At 44.0% G+C, this 20,290-nt stretch overlaps 1 protein-coding gene across 1 annotated transcript in view; it reads right to left on the minus strand.

Moving 5' to 3' along the window:
- Nucleotides 1-274: 274 nt before the first annotated feature.
- The window catches only part of pdzd8 (PDZ domain containing 8), a 40,878-nt gene continuing 20,862 nt past the window's right edge, over nt 275-20,290 (minus strand). Inside the window, exons 4-5 of the mRNA XM_086258198.1 lie at nt 4,442-4,604; nt 275-4,342 (exon numbers count right to left, since the gene is read on the minus strand). Of these exons, the coding sequence (XP_086114324.1) occupies nt 1,998-4,342; nt 4,442-4,604 (2,508 nt within the window). The 3' untranslated portion in view covers nt 275-1,997. The remainder of the gene's footprint in view (nt 4,343-4,441; nt 4,605-20,290) is intronic.

The following is a 20,290-nucleotide window of genomic DNA, read 5'->3' on the forward strand; positions in this document are numbered from 1 at the left end:
TCCAAGTGGAACTTCTTGATAGTAAAATAAAGCTTTTTGTGACGCTGAGTTCACTACAAAGGCTGAACGATGGTGTGCCGGTCATCACGTGAAGACTTGCATCAATGTTACTGTCATAAGCCCCGAGTTTCTCCTGACGCATTAATCAATAAGTGTTGGTTCGAAATAACTTGGGCACAGAGAAAAAGCGTTTTGAACGTCTGTGTGAATGAAACTGGTAGTAAAGAGCGTTTTTTTAGCGCTCAAGCAGAGAAGCAACAACACGATGAACCAATGGGAGTTCATGTGATTTTGTTTATTTAGCGTATGTACAATAAAGCTTCATCACACGAGGCTTTCTCAAAAAACAACATCCGTCATACATACACACAAAAAACACACCATCTCAATCTGCTCAAAGCAGTGGTCAAAGCAGTGGGCGGAGCTTTTACTCACTGTGGAGTTTCCACGGGGAGGGCTGTGAGTGGGGGCAGAAGCGTGTGAGTTCAGTGGACGAGGAAAAGCAGCAGCAGCGCTTCATAAAACAAATATTGCACAAAGATCAAAAGACAGCTATAGCAACCAGTGTGTCAATATCCACAGCACATAAGCAACAGATTAACCACAGCAGACGGGAACATTTCTGATCTTGTTGGATCTTCAGTCGGTAACACTGGAGTGTGAAGAGCAGATTGTAGGCTCGTCTATGCAGATCTTCACTCGTGGCTTTTGAATAGGTCAGCTTCACTGACTTCACCCATTCACACCTGCTCTCCACTGACAAAGTGACGTTCAACCAGAAGCCACAAGGACAGAGCGAGTCACAGGTGAACATCAGAGACCAACTGCTGTCAGCAAAGATGAGACATTCTCATAGTCACAACAGTGACGAGGTTTGCCTTTACACCTGCTGCTCCTGTACTTCATTCACTGCAGTGTTTTAGCTCCTCATAACTTACACATGAAGTCTATTTAACAACAAAAGGCTTCTTCTATTCGAGCGTTTCATACAGTACATCTCCTTCTATAGCATCACATGACATGTCACAAGGACTGTGTTCAGGGTTACGGGCAGATTTCCCCAACACGCAGATGTCTTCTTGTTCTCAGCAGCTGTAAACAGTGAATGAAGATCATGGCGCTTTGGGAGCTATAGCTGTTTTTTGACACAGTCAAACAGACTTAATGCTCAGCATTTTAAAGGACGGAGGGAGGGTGGTGCCAAACAGCTGTGTACAGACACAACGTGGAAAAGAACAGACATTCGTTTGGAAACAACTTAAAGGCAAACAATCAGGATCAAACCAGGTGTGGATTGAAAACACAGGTGCTAAAGCGGTTTCAACATCACACAGGCTCCCGGCTCACATTCAGAGATCATGTCTCTCTCACACTTACCAACAACGTGCCACAGAACCGCTGTGCACACCGGAGGAATGTTCTCAACGAAATATAACATTTACAGAAATATTCATAACTCGATGGGATCATCTTGCACCCAGGGACATTTAAAGAACAATAAAATAAAAACAGATTGTCTGAATACAGACCAACCAATCAAAACACTGAGGAAAACAATATATAAACGACACATGTGCAGAAGTGAAACCCCACCGATCGCTGTGATAACTCAAACATTTTACAAAAGAAAAATCAGGACTGCTCGCAGGATCCTTCAGCCAACAATACAAACCCTTGTTGCTCTTCATGTTTCATAATTGTTCTCCAAAATAAAAGGTAAGACAGCAACCTGCATTAAATGCATACAGTGACATTCTCAGGTCGCAGGAAACCAAAGGGATCAATGTGTAGCTGGCGTTCGATAACTCACGTGCAACTTTCATTCTTCCCTTTAAAAACCTCACGCATGGAAATCAGTAGATCAATAGCGGCTTTACCGTACGGTCCTTGTAAGGAATGGCCTTGAAACTATTTTCATTTTGACATGAAAAAGGAAACAAACAAATTACAGGTGACGCTCGACGCCCACATCCCCGTATTTTAAATGCAGTCTTATTTTAGTGCAGAGCCTCCACACAGATCTGCTCTTCGGTAATGTCGTCCAGCAGCGGCACATCTACGGGGCTGCACATGTCGCTGTCGTAGACCTCTGTCCCCAGGAGCGCCTCTTCCTCCAGACCTTCTTCTTTGCCCTTAAAGCCTCGCTGCTCTGAAGGAGAAGTGCTTTCCACCGACTCCAAGTCCTCGATCCCTGCGCGGTAGTGAATCATGAGCAGGGTGAGGGCCTGGAGTCTCTCCCCTGACTTGGCCAGGGCAGTGCTGATAAGGGCCTTGCGGCGTGCATCTGTGGCTTCCCTCTCCTCCAGCAGAAGGGTGTTATTGTGCTCCAGCTCCTGGTCAATTTCCTGTTGCAGTTTGTCCAGCATCAACTCCAACTTCTGGGAGCGCTCGTCTGTGGGCAGCCCCCGGTAAAGGTCGCGACCTATCTCCTTCACAGCTATGAACACACTGTCGTCCAGCCCGCCCTCCTTACGTACCAGTTTACTGCTCCCACCGCTTCCAGCTGGCTGCTTTGAGGGGCTGGCACCACTGGTGTACGTTTCAGTATCGCTGCTTTCATTGTCAGATGTGTTGGGGGTATGTTTAGGCGAGGGCTCCACCGCTCCCGGCACCACGTCGGCTACCTGTTCGGTAAACCGAGCCTTGGGCACCTGGCGAAGGTTAAGCAGACGGGAGCTGGTGTTGATAATGTGGCGAGTTAGACCCGTGGTGGCGCGGTTTATGGTGGATTTGGCTTCGAGGTCAGCTCCACGGCGTTCGGCTGTGGCCACACAAAAAGGATTTTCAGTGAGGCACTTCTCCTGGCACTTTTTGTGGCAAACATAGGCGCAGACCATGCACTGAGAGGCTGCCTTGGTCCAAACCTTTTTCTTGCAGTACTCACACCAGGTGGGGTTCTGGAACTGTGTGTCCTGGAAGTTATGACGGACCTCCTGCAACTGCAGCGCGCTGTAGGTCAAGTCCTCGCGTGGCGCTGCAGGGACGGGTTCCCTCTCCCTCAGGTCCTCCTCCTGAACACTGCCCTCTGTTTCTCTTTCCACCAGCCCAACTGGATAGTCCAGCTCCCCCTCAGCTAAGTAACAGAAGTTTAAAGTAACATCTCCATAACACAGCTTCTCATTGAAACCTTTGTGGGTGCTGAGACTGCGTAATGCAGTGCGACTGACGTTAGCTCTGGGCTCTGGAGCCCCCAACCTGAAGGTGCTCTGGTACTCTCCTGAAGATGTGGCCATACATTCCAGAGCTATGTGCTCCAACTGGAGGCTCACATGACCCAGGCATATCAGACTGCCCAGTTTAAAGGGATCTTTGCACCACAGGGCCACATTAAGGTATTTATGGTTGCTCTCTACCTCAAACACCACAGATGCCTTGGACCAGTGTGCCGTTTGGTTACGAAACATGGTTTCTGTGGATTCCCACAGGGAGTGGTCCTCTACACTGTCCCGTGTACTGGAGGAGCTCTCCGATGCTTTGTCCTTTGCTTGATCGGCCTTGCTGCTGCTGGTCACAGTTGATGGAAGTACCTCCTCACTCATGTCCGTTGCCTTGCTGGACTGTTTCGCCTCCGTTTGTTTGACGCATGCCTTCTCGGTGGCAGACTTGTCCTCACCGGGTCCAGCGCGCTGAACCTTTTCTGGAGACTTTTCTGAAGCACTGGTCGTCTTAGTAATGGAAGGAGCAGCGGTGACATTAGCAGCTGCAGAATCCACACTTTCCAAAAGGCTCGTTTCGGAGGATGCCGACGTCAACCTTATCTGCGGTCGTGGTGGAACTGGAGGGCGGGAAGGGGGAGGTGGGGGAGGGACAGTAGGGCGTTGCAGAACCTCCCCTGGATCACTACTGGTCTTTTGTGGGGAGGGCTTTGGTGATTCTTTGGGCTGGGGCTTTAGTGGTGACTGGAGACCCACCAGGTTTAACTTGCGGTTGAGGATGGGTGATATAGTACCAAGAGGCTTAGAAGCCAGGTTGGCTACAGTCCTTTTGGGGCTTTGGTTTACTGTAAGTAAGAAATCCTCCTTGGTCTCACTGATAATTGTGGCACTGCTATTTTGCCCAGCAGTGCCACCGCTAGACTTGGATTCCACAATCAACTCTTCAAACTCAGAGTCTACGTCTTTGCTGTCAGACAGGTCAGAAAGGGTGCTGATGGGGGCTGGCTCTTCCTCATAACCTGCTTGCTGGGACATGAAACCAATTTCTTCAAGTCCTTCCTGCAGAGCTGCCGGGTTTCCCAAAGAGGGAGTCTGATGACGTACTGGTCTCTCGTAAAGTACCAACACCTTTTCTCCGGCCTGCTTTAACAGTTTTGGTACCTGAACCGAGGACGTCACTTTAACACCTGTTAACGAGAAAAGAAGAATGAGATCATGCAAGTTTCAAATTAGAAGTGCAAAGAAACGAATGTTTCATGTTAGAAAGTAACACAAACACCTCGGACCTCCAATTTCAATGAGACGATCACCCTTTTGCAGCTCTGCCAAAGCTGCTGGGGAGTTGGGCAAAACTGTCTCGATGCAAACATGCACTGCATCGCCCTCACTGGCAGTGACGTGCCTGAACGTCATCCCCACACTGCCACATGTCCCCTTGATAATCTCCGTCTGATGCAAGAGAGAAAGAAGGAAAAAAAGCACATTTAAGACTACGACCGACTAGTGGTTAAAAGTCACAAACGTTTACAAATGTTTAACTTTGTATAGTAATGCAGTGTGAGAGAGGTTTAATGTAGTCATACGCTGTTTTGGAAGAAAGTGTAAATAATTAGGTCTGAGAAATAAAAAATATTGCAAAAATGAATTAGTTTGTTTTTTGAAGCTCCTTCCAATGAGTCCGAGTTAGCAGGTTACTGTGTTTGAAACGGTCACAAACAGCGTCTTGAATAATCCGACCCCATCTTTGAGACCTGATGGGCACCTAAACCGAGCACTGTTGAGCACAGTGGGTGCCCCCACAGGTTTAAAACTTTCCTTTTTGCTACAGCATATAGTTAGGGCTGGATCTCTGAAGCTTAGGCTGCTGGGGGATTCCCATGATGCACTGAGTTTTTCTTCTTCATTCATTTTTAATCAATCTTTTTGTTAAACCCACTAAATTAAAGCTGAAAGCCTGCACTTCAACTCCATCCTAGTTGTTTTATTGAAACTTGATTGTGGTAATGTACAGAACCGATGGTAGAAAAAAGCTGATATTTTGTGACCTAACTGGATGTTCCAGGATGAAAGAGCAGGTGGAAAACACATGAAGAGACCCATGTCTGGTTTACAGAGAACAATAAAGGGGGGCTGACACGATGTGAGCAGACTGAGACAAACGACTGTAATCTCCCTGCTGTGGATTTGTTACAGTTCTGCTGGAAGGCAGTGAGTGAGTTGGTGCTGTCCATGAATAAGCATCTGATCTATATAGTCTGCACAGTTGGTTAAGGTGCACATGAAGTCAAACATCACATTATATACTGTTTATAAAAACTGATCCATTCTCTTTATGTCAAATGTTTCTTATTTTAAAATTTCTCATTATACGGGATAAGTAAGCTTAACATTTTAAACCTCTCCATTTTCATTCATCACACAACTGCGGGAAGCAGAGTCAGCACTGATGCTTCCCAGCACCAACCAGCAGAGCGTACTGCAGGAGTCGGCATGGCCCCCTGCCTGGGTGGGTGTCCTCCAAGTACTCTGCTTCCCCTCAGCTACACTAACTGGTGTTTCTAAATGATCTACCCAACATACAGTGTGTTTAAACAGAATAAAGAGCGACATGTTAGCGTGTAGCTGTCAGTGTGTGCGTATTTGCCTGCACCATTGTGTCGCACATTGATAAAATCTGGAGCAGGACTCCAGTCATGCATGGGGCTGGGAATAATTCAGCTCAGTGTGAGAGTCTTCATTGTGCTTCATTAATGGGCTCACTGGCTTCCTTTCTCGTCTGCCTCACAAACAGCATCACCACTTGCTTCCTGTGTGTGTAGTTGTATTACTGATATGTTGGGTACAATACAGTTCCATTTGGGGAGAAAAAGAGGTTCCCGGTAGGGCTGGGCGATATATCGAGTTTTTAAAAAATATCGATATATTTTCATACGAGATATAAGATGTGACAATATCGTTTATATCGATATAGTCTATGTTATGTTATAATTATACTTGTGGAGCCGCAGGTTTGCCTCTCTTTCGTCTACGCAATGTGCCTCTGCCTCGCCTCTCATTCACTGAACACAACTCCGCCTCCCTCATAGCTTCACCTGCAGGCAATGACAAGATGAAAGCGGAAAATCTCCGTTAGCGAGTTACCGTGCGTGGGGCTGGACGGCGTCAACGTGTTAGCGAGCTAACCGCGCTAACGACATGCAGCCCGGAGGGGCTGCACGGCCTAAAATCCTTTCATTTTCTCAAAAATCGTCAGCGCGCCTTATGTATGAATTCTGGTTGTGCTTACTGACCGCGAACCGATTTTATGTGGTACACAGCGCTCAGCAATCTGTCAAAAAATGTTTTAATATGACTTTGCTAAGCTACGGAGCTGCACCGCTTGATGGATTGTCGGAGGATTACGGCTACCGGGGAGGAGCCTCGCGGAGTGATACGTACTGTGTGTGTATAAGGACCACAAATGGCAACTGTTCAGAGACGTGGTGCAGCTGTGAAATCTGTCTCTTTGTTACTATGCTCAGCGTCTATTAGTTTACATTTTGACTGCACAATTGTGAGTTTTTTGTTATGCACAAAAACAACATTGTTTTCTTTTATTTATGGACCATGATTATTTAATAAATGCTGATAATTTATTTTTAAGTAATTTCTTCATGTACATCTACGCTGTATGTAAATAAAAGTGCCCGTGTGACATCTGGGACACAGTGTGACTAAGAACTCTCTTTTTGTTCTCAACTTATGGCTTTAAAAAAAAATATCAAGATATATATCTTATATCGCCATCCAGCTAAAAAATATCGAGATATGAATTTTGGGTCATATCGCCCAGCCCTAGTTCCCGGCGAAGTGAATCGTGGAGAAGGGTAAGTAGTGGACACGATCTGGTCTCCAGGAAATGAAGGTAAGTTAATGTAATGTTCTCTGAAATGATTAAAAAAAGATTGAGTGTGTGTCTCAAGATTTAATCTGATCTGGCCATGTTGAAGACTATAACACTGCAGAGTCAACAGGTTGCTGCAGGCCAAAATGAAGACGTTAACCCAGCACATCCTACAGGCACCTACTGCATAACACATGATCAAAAATGCACTAAGTGTGCAACTGTGAGTCATGCTCATGCTAATGAGAATTACAAAACGATTCAATGACTGATGTTTATATGAATACAGGCGTGTTTACTTTTGGTTTTCTACACTCTTATGAAGAGTAGGTTTTAATAAACACATTACCAGCTGTACAACGTTATAAAATTGGTCTGGTTGTGCTTTGAGGTAGGAGCCAAAAAGGGTGTAGTTTGTGGGTGTGATCACCCGTGTGTACACCTGTGAGCATGGACGCGCTTGTTTTTAAAAGGTTCCTTCATGTAATGATCTGATAGAGGGTGTGGGGGGGCCACAGCCCCGTCCTCCAGGGCATGAAGTAGGTATGGAGGAGATCAAGACTCCAGACATCCAGAGGCCCCCAGAACACAAGGCTCCTACCTCAAAGCACACTGTGCGCTGTCGATCTTATGTGCTGCACAATAATGTTTAATATTTTGTATTTACTGTTATATTCCCATATATCATCGTGATGTTGTTTATTGTATTGCTCTCATTTTCTTCTGCTTGTTTTATTTTTTCTTTCTCAACAGGTGATCCAGATGATCGATATATGCATTTTTTTGTCTGCTTATTTAGTTGGTTTTTGTTTTTTGCCCTTTATCCCTGTCCCTCTTCTCCGCTGTTTTCCCCCCCCCCTCTTCCTTTCTCCCTTTTCTTTTCCTCATTCAAGTCTGTCCCGTATCTAGCAAGCGAAAATAAAAAATAAATAAAATAAACAATAAAAGGTGAATCAAATAGACCATTACGGCAAGGCTGGGATGGTCCATTTGGTAAAGTAAATCCGTTGGGCATCTTTTTTCGCCTTTAGACAACAATTCTGATGGCAGAAGAACCAAACGGGACAGGCAAAAATAAATAAATAAATAAAAAAAATAAAATAAAAAAAAGAATTCTGGTTGTGCTTACTGACCTCAACCGATTTTATGTGCTACACGGCGCTCAAAAATATTTTAATATGACTTTGGTGAGCTACGAAGCCGCACCGCTTGATGGACTGTTGGAGCATTACGGCTACCGTAGTCAGGAGCCTCGGAGAGGAATCTGGGTCCTAAACTCTGTCGCTTCAGGTCCCAAAGTCAAACAAACACTGCAGCATCACTGAGAGTTAAAAACGGTCTAAATTCTTTCATCTGTAATAAAATGATCAGCGTTGCTGCTCTACCAGGTGTAACAATTAAGTTTAACATCCAGGCATCCATGAAAACTGAATTTATTACATTTAACAGAGTTAGAAGTTAGCAGGGAGTTAGCTCGCTAGCTTCCACCTAAGCATGACATACCATGTTCTGACTGAGAGATTTCTGAAAAAATTAAAACGTACAGCTCTGTTATCACTTCCAACATAAATGAAGACAGAAAACTAAACAGCAGTGACGTTTGTAGGGTTACTGAAGTTGGGCTAGCTGGTATTTAATGATGTGCTACCTGACTGCTAGCGACACAGCTATGTTAGCATAAACACAGTGAAGCTGGAGGATGAACGGTAACTTCTTTTCACTCGATAAAAGTTAACGTGAGGGTTCCCGATGGTTAGGGACAAATGTAATCGCATGGCAGGATGCTGTAAAGGGACCAAACTTCAGCAGGAGAACAACTGAGATAATCCATCCACAATACGAGGTTAGTCATTAATATACTGCAACAACATGGGAATAGAGCAGCTGTGAGAGAATTCAGCATTAATGAATCAATGGTACAGAAGTGGAGGAAGCAAGAAGAATGAGTTTAATAAAGTTAGACTTATCTGACTGTCTTGTTTAATGCGCCTTACGTATAAGAAAATATGGTAGTTGTAATGTGTGTCTATGAATGATAAAATAATTTCACTTCATTTAGACAACATTTATATATCACTAAGGTATTAACTAACAACTCTGCAAACACAGTGGCTGACTGTTTTATTTATTATCTGCTGCATGATACACTGGCATACGGCGGGGAGGGGGCGGGACTTCAGGTTCTGAAAGGTGAGAGTAGGTGATGAGGAGCAGCCTTGTAGCTGTGTGTATACAGCTGCTGTACCAATGCCTACAATAGATTTGCAGGAGAACACAAGTCCATCCTGCTCAAGTGCAAATACACACACACACACACACACACACACACACACACACACACACACACAGAGTCACTGTCACTCATATGCACCCAATTATACAGCAGCACAAAGGCCCAGTGCTAATATTAGCTCGTTTTCAAGACATAAATCTGCAGTTTCATTTGTTTAAAAAACAAAACCCTCCTAAACCTGTTCTATTAGTTTGTATTTAAATACAGTGACCAAGTGTAGAAGGAGAAATTGAATATATGAACATAAGAGTAAGTTTACTGCAAAGTCAGCCACATTTAAAATGTGAAGGATTCATGGTCTTATAAACATGGTTCACATGGAAGTCAAACTTGGGAACCTCTAGCCCAGGGGCGTCCAACTCCAGGCCTCGAGGGCCGGGGTCCTGCAGGTTTTAGATGTGTCCTTGATCCAACACAGCTGATTTGAATGGCTAAATCACCTCAACATGTCCTGAAGTTCTCCAGACGCCTGGTAATGAACTCATTTTATTTAGGTGTCGTGACCCAGGGTGAGATCTAAAACCTGCAGGACACTGGCCCTTCAGGCCTGGAGTTGCCACCCCTGCTCTAGTCCATATTTGCCATAGATATTCCCACACAATATCCCAGGCACTTTGCTGTGTCCATCAGTGTACGATGTCCCAACTTACATGCTACATGTGGGGGACCTGACTGCTCTATGAACCTGGTGCATAATAAAAAAAATAATAATAATAATCACACAGTCTTTGTTTACACAGTCAAAATGTAAACAAAGACGCTGTGCGTAATAAGCTTCTACTCTACGTAATTCAGCTTCTACTGCGTGACTGACAGCCTGGAGTTTGAAATCCACTTCGTAAACACGTCTCTGAACAGGTGCCATTTATGGTCCTTATACACACACAATACGCTAATATTACGTTGAAGCACAGTGCGTATCACTCCGCGAGGCTCCTCGGTAGCCGTTAGTGATGGGATTTCCGGCTCTTTTTAGAGAGCCGGCTCTTTCGGCTCTGAACCGGCTCTTCAGGTTGTTTTGTTGCTTTAATTAATTTATTATTAACAATAATATAAAATTATGCACAAAAGGAATTACTAATGTGTAAAAAAAAAAAGTGGTTTTATTTATACATGTTTATATATAAATATATGCAGTGGCCCCTAGAGACAAAACACATACAAACTCCAAAACACATTTCTAGCATAAGTGATGTAGGTAGCTCTGAACTTCCAAAACAGAGCTACCTAGATCTCGTAAATTACACAATTGAAAGCATGAAAGCATATGTGTATTTGTGTATTTATACACAAGCATTCATATATAGTCAAATAAAAAATAAAAAAAGTTCATTTTCCTGTTATTACCACACACCAAATCCGGTCGTTGGTACTTGCTGGCTTGTGTAGTCATTAGGTAACAAAAGCTCAACACTGCCCCCTAGCATCCTGGAGCACTTCTGTTGTGTTTTGTACGTGTTTTGAGTTTTTATGTGCTTCGGAGTTTGTACGTGCTTTGTCTCTAGGGGCCACCATAATTATACTTTTATTTATTCACTCCACATAAAATGTAATAAATAAATCATATAATACAAAAATCAACTATTCACATTTCAACTTTTCACTATTTAAATTTTCAGCTTTTTCCTTTTAAACAAATTTAAAGTGAAACAACACAAAACACTGCAAACCACAACACAATTAAATATAAATTAAAATGTGAAAACAAAAAGAAGATGCACATTCTCTGTCATATGGACCTGCATGAATAAACTTTCTGAATCCTTTATCATCTGCAACTGAAAATAGTTGTGGATGATTACTATACCTTTCTAATGTGACGCTGTTGTCCCTGCCTCTCTCTCTCTCCCTCCTGCTCTGTTCCTGTGCTACTGAGTGTAACTACCGCCCCTCCCCCCTCTGCCCAGCGCAAAGCACAAGGCTCGCACGCGGAGTGACGCGGGAAGAAAGTGGAGAGAGAGGGCGAGAGAAAGAAAAATAAAAAAAAACCACGGCTCGCGATAAGGAGCCGGCTCGCGTCGTTCACGTCAAAGATCCGGCTCTAAGAGCCGTTCCGTTCGCGACCGACCCATCACTAGTAGCCGTAATGCTCTGACAATCCATCGAGCGGTGCAGCTCCGTAGCTTAGCAAAGTTGTACTAAAACATTTGACAGATTGCTGAGCGCTGTGTTCCACATTACATCGGTTCGCGGCCATCAAGCACAACCAGAATTCATACAAAAGGTACACCGTCAACTTTTGAGAGAATGAAAGGATTCCAGGCTGTGCAGATGGTGTTAGTATGCTTAGCTCGTTAGCGTGGTTAGCTCGTTAACACGTTGACGCCGTCCAGCCCCACACATGGGGCGATGCGCAGTAACTCGTTAACGGAGATTTGCCGTGTCCATCTTGTCGCTGCCTGCAGGTGAAGCGATGGGGGAGGAGGGGGAGCTGTGTTCAGTGAAGGAGGGGCGAGGCCGAGTAACGTTGCGTAAAGACAAAAGTGGACGAAAGAGAGGCAAACTTGTGGTTCCACAACTATAATTATAACGTAACAGACTATATCGATATAAAGGATATTGTCACATCTTATATCTCGTATAAAAATATATCGATATTTTTAAAAACTCGATATATCGGCCAGCCCTACAACAAACTGTCAGGATCAGCCTGATATTATTTGTATCCCACAGTAACTTTACTGTATGGGGAGCTAACACCTCCAAAATGTCAGGAGTAGTTAGTCATAAGAAGTGTTTGTGAACTAAAAATCAAGACTGTGGGATCCTGTTGGTCCGTGGTTTGGAGAGCCCAGCGCTGCTCCCGATGGAGGGGAAGCTAATTCTGTCGGGGAGACCTACCTTGGCACTTGTGCAGGTGAAGCCAAATGCAGGATGTGCTTCATCATATGTTCTAGTGTTTGGCTTGGTTTGGAAACATATTTGGCGATGCTTCATTTCTGCTTTGCTTTTTTTCTTTTCTTCTTCATACCGCGCCTCACAGTTACACTTCAGCTCTATAAATATAGAGTTGGGTGCATTGGTCAAACACTCTGCTCCAGGTATACAACAGCCAACAGAAAACACTTCACACAGGTAAATTTACTTCATTCGTTTAATGAGTACAAGCCACACAACCCTGTACTACCCTAACAATGCAACTCAGACTGGAGACACCACAGTCATCGTCTGCAGGCCAGTTTCCTGACAACATACAGGAGCAGTAATGAAAGCCAGAGTCACTGCATCAGACGCACCGTCATCGTTTCTGTGTCGTCTTTACTTTTCAAGAGAAAACATTGACGCCCTCAGTAAGTCACTGCTCAGTATAGAAGCAGGCAGGTCGAGTCAGTCACTGGACCAGAACACAAGACTTGCTTAAGTCGCAAAAATTCTACTTAAAAACAAGCAATGCATTACATATATCAATGGGCCAATTAGCCTGTCGCTTGAGGGCAGAGATGCTGGTGTATGGGCTGAAGTAACCTTAGCTCTCTGTATAAAGCATCCATCCATGTAAATTGTTGATTTCAATAAAATTCTTGACAATTACGGGGTGAACAAAGTTCAATAAAAAGTAATATATGGATACTTTCTCCTCTGACTTCTGATAGAAGGTATCTTCTGTAAATTTCAGAGTTTAATTGCTGTGCAGAGGTAGTTGCTCTGAGGGCTGAGCAGCAGTGTCTAAACTAACCTTGTTAACATCGACTAAGACAACAAGTAGCTCCCGGTTTCTCGTCTCTGAGCAGGAAAGACAAACAAAGAACATCACAACCCTCAGCTGGATACATGTAAATGGAGCAATTCACCATCTATTCTAGAAATCCTGCCTCTTTTATCTACACTGCCACAGAGAACAAATGAAAGGTTAATATGTTCAAATGGCAGCTTTCACTGCTTTAAAGTCGTCTCCTTTACCTGCAGGACAGAAACCCAGACAAGTCTTACTTTGATCTATGAATAAAACACTCACTTTGATAAGACATCTATTACACAATGGTGTATATCATAGGCCTCCTGCAACAAAGAGTCCATACAAATAAATTGGATTTTTTATTTTTATAAAAAAGACTACGTTTTAAATTACAAAAGAGTAAAATGAAGACATGCTATGAGAGTAGGTTTCCATGCTTAGACAAATCCCTACAAAAGTATTTATATTTAGCTCATTAAATGTTATATGGATAAAATTAGAGAGCCCAAACTATAGAATAACTATATCCTCAAATATAGGGAGGCCGTAGCTCAGCTGGTAGAGCGGATCACCTACTCACATCTTCGATCCCACGCTCCTCCAGTCTACATGCCAAATATCCTTGGGAAAGATACTAACCCCATGTTGCTCTCCGATGCGTCCATCGGAGCGTGAATGCGAGTGAATGTTAGATAGAAGCACCTTAGATAAAGTGCTTGTGTGAATGGGTACAATTGCGTGGATGCACGAGTTGTATAAAGCGCTTTGACAGTAGAAAGCGTTATATAAGAACCAGTCCATTTCAAAGGTTCATGCAAAGCAAAGCCCCTACAAGCAACCCATTCAAAGGGTGGCCCAGGAGCAACGTCTGCCTGTGGCCCTGGCAGAAACAGCATAGTGCAGACGCAACACACCTAGTAGCCTAGCAATATTCAACCCACAGTGCACCATCTACTACACACAGATCAATGCTGATGGTTTCTAAAGATCACAACTTACAAAGGCACCACAATGACAAACAGCTTCCTGCAAAAGAGTTTCCCTGCATCTACAACCAGAGGTGCACTACCACGGCGAGGTCATGTGCAGCTCAGACAGCGCGTCCCGCTGTGTTTGCGAAGAAGATCCAGCGTTTGTCAGACTCTGAAACAGTGAAAGGCTGCATGCTGGCCATGGTGGATGAGGGGATAAATGATGACGATGTATAAGTGAGCGTGACGTCTGCTATTAAGGACAGTTCAAATATTCACAGGGTTAAAACTGTGGCGTCAGACGTGTTTGAAATGCTGATAGATAACCTGAAGAAAACTGATGTAAAGTCTGTAGCAGTAGATGAGTCCACAGACACAACTGATAACGCACAGTTGTGTCGTGTTTTTCATGGCTTACTGCCGTTAGCGGGACACACAACTGGCGAGATAATGTTTGAGAAAATTTCAGCTTTTTCGAGGACAGAGGTCTGGATATGAAGTATGCTTGTGACGGATGGAGCTCCACCCATGGCAGTGAAGTGAGCAGTTTGGCAGCACCGTGGTTGGTGCTGATAACCTTACACTGCACTGTCCATCAGACGGCGTTGTGTAAGTAAGCACAGAGCTCAAAACGGACAGCGTGATTGGTTAAGGCGGAGCCTCCAGCACCACTTATTCCGCATGCTGCTCTCAGAAACGTCTGCTGAGCACCGTGACCTGCTACTGCACAATGATGTCAGGTGGTGTCCAAAGGCTGGAGCGTTTCTGTGACCTCAAAGAGGAGATCGCAACTTTCCTCTGCAACAGCAGGCAAAAAAACCAGAAACACACTTGAATCGCATACAACAGCTTCATGGCCAGTGTCGGCTTTCTGAGCGACACACTCAAACAGCTGAATGACCCCTTCAGCAGAAGGGGACTAATCGGCCAGAGCAAAGGAAGCGGTCCTTCCACTGACGAGGGGAAGTTCATCCTCGAACTTGTAGCCATGGCACAGGATCTTCGCACCAACGGACCAGTAAAGTTTTGGACTGATGTCCATACACACCAGCGTCTTAACGTTAAGAATGCAGCCGTCGTCATCCTCAGTGCGTTTGGGTCAGCGTGCACATGTGAATCGAACTTTTCACTCAATGAAAAGCAGCTCTCGTTGCTCACCGACTGACAACACGCTTCACCGCTGCCTTTGGATTGCCAAAACCAACCAAAACACAACCAACCAAAAACAAAACAAACCAAAAACCCCCAAAAAACTGTCAGTTGTCGCATTAATGATGTCCGGGTAACTGTAGCCTAGATATCAACATATGAACTGAAGCCATGCCTAATTACAAGCACAAAGCTGTGCTCTGAGCGTGCAGCCGTAAATGTTGCATTCGTGTGTTACTGCTGTGGGTTTGTGCACTGATAGGGTTCATTGGTCTTTTTTAATTCTGTTGAATGCACTTTAACAAGATATCTATTTTATTTTGAAAGGGAATTATCAAAATGTTTGTTTTTTATTTCAAATATGAAGAAAAAAGTGTCAGCACTGCCACAGACCTTTACTATTGAAGAAATTCCTACAAGGAGTTGCTGCTTTGGGCTGTCAGACTCTTTGAGATTTAACCTCTGCATTAAGTGTCATTTATATTGTGCAAATTCATAAGGATACTCAAAAGCTAAAAATCATTTGCTGATCCACTTTGAATATACAAAGAAGTCTGAAAATTCAATCCAAAATAAAACAGAAAACCTGAATGGAGTCATGCAAACACTAAAGTGAAGGACGATATTTATAAGGATCTAGAAGAAGAAACAGCCGGTTGCAGACATAATGGCTAAGTTAGACTGAGGCAGCACCTCCTGTCGCCTAGCTGAACGTCTCTTTGGTCTCCAGCATGTCTGGGAGGGTGTGTGCGAGATGGAGATGTGGGGTTGAGCAAATCCTTTTCCTTGTCAGTGCACTGCTTGGTAATTTAATCTAATACCACATGTCAGATCGTTTTGTGTATGGTTATAGGGTACAAGTCGCTGCGAGGCAAGTACGCAGCAATTCCCTGCCACATCAAATTAGCAGCCCCGATGGTGACGAAGGTGGAGTGGGCTGAGGACCAGGCTGCATGGCCAATAGCTGCTCAGGTGTTTACGTGGGTACCTATTAGGATTTTTAACTGTGACGCATATTCTGTAGTACGTGTTCTCAGACACAGTCACACAGGCAAGTGGTAGGTTACAGTCGAAGGACGACTGAACATATTCTCTCTAAGATAAGGGCCTTACATGAACCCGTGGGGACTTTTTTAAAGGGTTAGCTGATGCACCAAGAGGTGCTTAGATGAAACTGGATTGTTTTTCAAAGCATTTGTATGTATGTACATTTAGTGAGACTATTTCGTTTAACCTCCTAGGACCTGGCGTCCACATATGTGGACATCACATTTTGGGTTATTTAGACCAAAGGGCCTGATATCCACTTACGAGGACATTATACTGCTACTGGTCTATAGAAATTTTAAACAAAGATCCTCATATGTGGCTCTTATTTTTCTTAGAAGCAAAAATCGGGTTTAAAAAATAAATAACATCTGGTAATTCTTTGTTTTTACATTCATCAGGTCCCAATCAGCCCAAAGATCAAAGAGAAATAAAAATGCTGCTGTGGAAGAGTTCGGGTCTTAGGCGTGTGTGCATGTACATATGTATGCTATGCAAATTTACACAACCCTGTGTGCAGAACACATACTGGGTGTGCATGTGCACAGAACCTCAGCTACCACTGTACACATGTTATAGTCTTTGTATTCTTCTGCTGCTGTGCCTGAGCTGTGGTAACGCACACATTTCCCAATAAAGTCTCATCTTCAATCCTTAAATACACTGAACTCACACATGGTCAGCATTGGAAACAAAGCTGCATTCAGAGTTAAAATAATGTATCACCTGATTCTGATTCAGCTTCTATGCTGAAGGTGGTTCTTTTATGCGTTCATGATTGACTGAGTCCACTCAGCGTATCAACCAACCCCACAACCTAAATAAACTGCTGTTTTGCACATATATGGTGTTGACAGAGTATTGGGTATAGGGATGGGTACCGGTGTCCGGTGCCATGATGGCACCGGTTCTGACATAAACGGTAGTAACCAGACCGAAAAGCAGCGCACATTTCGGTGCTTTATTTCGGTGCTTTATTTTCCTGAGCTGTGATACACTTCTAGCCAATCATTTTACGTTTCCGAGGATAGTAGGCGGGGCCAGGTACGTACGTTCTGTTAGAGCAGAGCTACAGATTAAAAATGCCCAAGGCGAAGCGGTCAAAAGTCTGGCTGTACTTCACAGCAAAATATGCAAACTCAGCAGCAACAAGTGCTTTAAGCTGATACTGTGATACTGTCAAAGGAGGTAACACCAAGAATCTGATGAAACACCTGGCGACGCATAGCGTTTTTTTTAAAAGCCGAGAAATGCGCCGTATTTGATAGCTTGCTGCGAGACCTCACACCGAGCACATCTACTGCGGGTGTGGTGCCTGTTATCGGACCCGGAGTTAGCAACATCCCCCAAGAACCCGAAGAGGAGAGTCCTGGCCCCTAGCCCTGCCAGTGTAGCAGAAATGATGAGGATGATGATGCAGCAGCCGTTCTTCTCTGCGTGAGTAGCTTAATGTTGTTCGTGTGTAATTTACGTTGAGTAGGCTAACCACGTTATTACATTAATGCATGTAAGGTGAACTAGCAAACACTGTCGTAGTTACATGCGGCTGTCCTCTTGTTTGATGGCAGGTACTCCCTTCACCCTGGACAAAAAGGCTAAAATGACCAAAGAAAAAGTGGAAAACAGTTAAACATGAGAGGTTTTTGGACAAAGTTTGTGTTTTTTCCATTGTTTAAGCACTGCTTCCAGCCAAGAGTGATGCCATATATGCCCCATAGCTGCAGAAAAGGCTAACATTGTTATATTTTTACAAAAAACCAGCTGAACATGAGAGGTTTTTGGACAAAGTTTGTGTTCTCCATTCTTTAAGCACCGGTTTGAGCACCGTTTAAGCACCGGCACCATTTCAAAAGTACCGATTTGGCACCGGTATCGGATAAAACCTAAACGATACCCATCCCTAATTGGGTAGATATTAATTTTTCTCCAGTCTTATGTGATCGCTGTAAACTTTAGTGATATGCATGTGCCGGGCGCCTCGATATGAATTTTCAAGTTGCCGTTTTTTTCATAGGAAGCCAGTTTCAAAAGCTTAAAGAACAAAGCAGTTGTTATGGAGACAGGGGGAAACAAAAAGGTGTTTTGCCTAATTTGCACTTGTATGGAGAGAAACAGTGGTGTGGTCGCCCACGCAGTTTCTTTTTGTAGCACAGTCTTTGTCCTGGCATTGAAAAATAATGATCTATCAAGACTGCTACATCATGCTAGTTGAATAAATGACAACAAAATTCAAACCTACTCTGGCTCAGAAAGGATTAAGACACCACTTCCCTCATTATCAAACTGGCATTTCAGTCCTTCCTTTCCTTTAAGCGCTGATGCTCGGTGCTGCCACTGAACCGCTCTCCTCGGTCTGCTTCAAACGACTGCTCAAATGTCATTTTGCTCCTTGCATCTGTGAGGGCCAATCTGACCGACTGGCCACGTAACATTTACTGGTCATGTTTTTGCATTTGCACATTTTCTCACTTTCTGTCCACGAGCAAAAAAAGGCAACAATCCTTGGTGTCCCTCGCTGCCGGCCCTCTGAAAACAGCTACTTAAAGCCACAAACAGTGATTTGGGGAGGAAGAGCACAATAAATATGTTAGTTTTATCTGGGGCTGCTGCATAAATGCACCCTACATAATATCATTTTTGGTAAGAAGTAGAAACCATAAATATACTTACCATCGCTCTAAATAACACTTACACAGCAGAGGAAAAACAGACTAGCCTACGTCACAGCAGCTGACATGTCTTTGTCGATTCCATACATCAACCCTCTGGACTGTTTGCAGTTATACCAACATGAAGTGTGGAATAGGTTACACGGCGGTCTAAACTAATGGTCACCAGGTTTTGCAGAAACCTGCAGATGCACATATGCACAGGTAAAACCAGCCGTGTCCTGATATTTGGGCCGTGTCGTTTTAAACATGCTGTTTCTCCTCGGTGAGCCAACCACTTAAAGCCAAATCTATGACATTTATGTAATTAGATGGCAGGAAGGGAAAATGTCCCAACAGATAAATCCTTTTTTCCTACGTCATCAATTTACAAGCTTCAGATCCAAAAGGAGACCAAACTATTCATTCAGACAACATCTTTATCACATGTCAAATTCTGTATTTGGTGTTTATGGTGAGAAACACCTGCTAGGACATGAATTACCTGTAGTGACGGCTGCCAATTTTAAGAGTCATGACCACTAACAGCTCATTTCTTTGCTATTGAAAGACCTCCAGGATCAGAACAAAATCATTGTAAAGAGTAATATCAACACATCTGTAATATGGCTGCGGCTCTTTGTGTCATGCACGTATTGACTGGTCTATTGAGTTTCTTGCAAGGTAAATGTTTCAGTGGAAAAGCGATAAGTAACAAACAGCTTGTGAGCCCAATCTCTCATGTCTTTAATCAGCCTTTTGCAACATGCAGCCGTTGTCAAATGGAATTAGAACTGGCCATTTCATTGAGACGTGGAAATGGTTGATGAATGCATCACCTGTGTGTGACAGATGTGACAGATGTGACGGCTCCCTCAGCTGCCCTTTGAATATCTAATGGCTGTGCATTTAGACACGGCACACAGTTTGGTTCTTCTCCAGCCTTTGTGCGTTTTTGAGAAGAGAAAACATATCATTACATTGTCTGGTTTCCAGATTTAAAGACCTGCATCGGAGCGAGACACATGACAGCACGTGCAGAATAACCTGACAGTCATTTGGAGAATGTTATACTCAGGCTGGGACACATGCAGTGGATCCTACGAGCACTTACATGTGTTTACTGCACATCAACCAGCCAAAGGATCAGTTTAAATTCATCATCACAGCAGCACAAGAGGACCAACAAGTCGCACAACAGCTGACACCACCGAGCAGACGCCTGCTCAGAGTTATGTGACAAGAGAGAAGACACACAGAGACACACACACACACACACACAGACACACAGACACACACACACAGAGACAGACACACACACACACACACAGACACACACAGACACACACACAGAGACAGAGACACACACAGACACACAGAGACACACACAGACACACAGAGACACACACACACACAGACACACACACAGAGACAGAGACACACACAGAGACAGAGACACACACACACA

Source organism: Aulonocara sp. 'chitande type north' Nkhata Bay, linkage group LG13 (genome assembly GCF_057382095.1).
Source record: "Aulonocara sp. 'chitande type north' Nkhata Bay isolate Kocher_YH1m ecotype deep benthic linkage group LG13, A_spYH_male_GT1.1, whole genome shotgun sequence".
In the NCBI taxonomy this organism is placed as follows: Eukaryota; Metazoa; Chordata; class Actinopteri; order Cichliformes; family Cichlidae; genus Aulonocara; species Aulonocara sp. 'chitande type north' Nkhata Bay.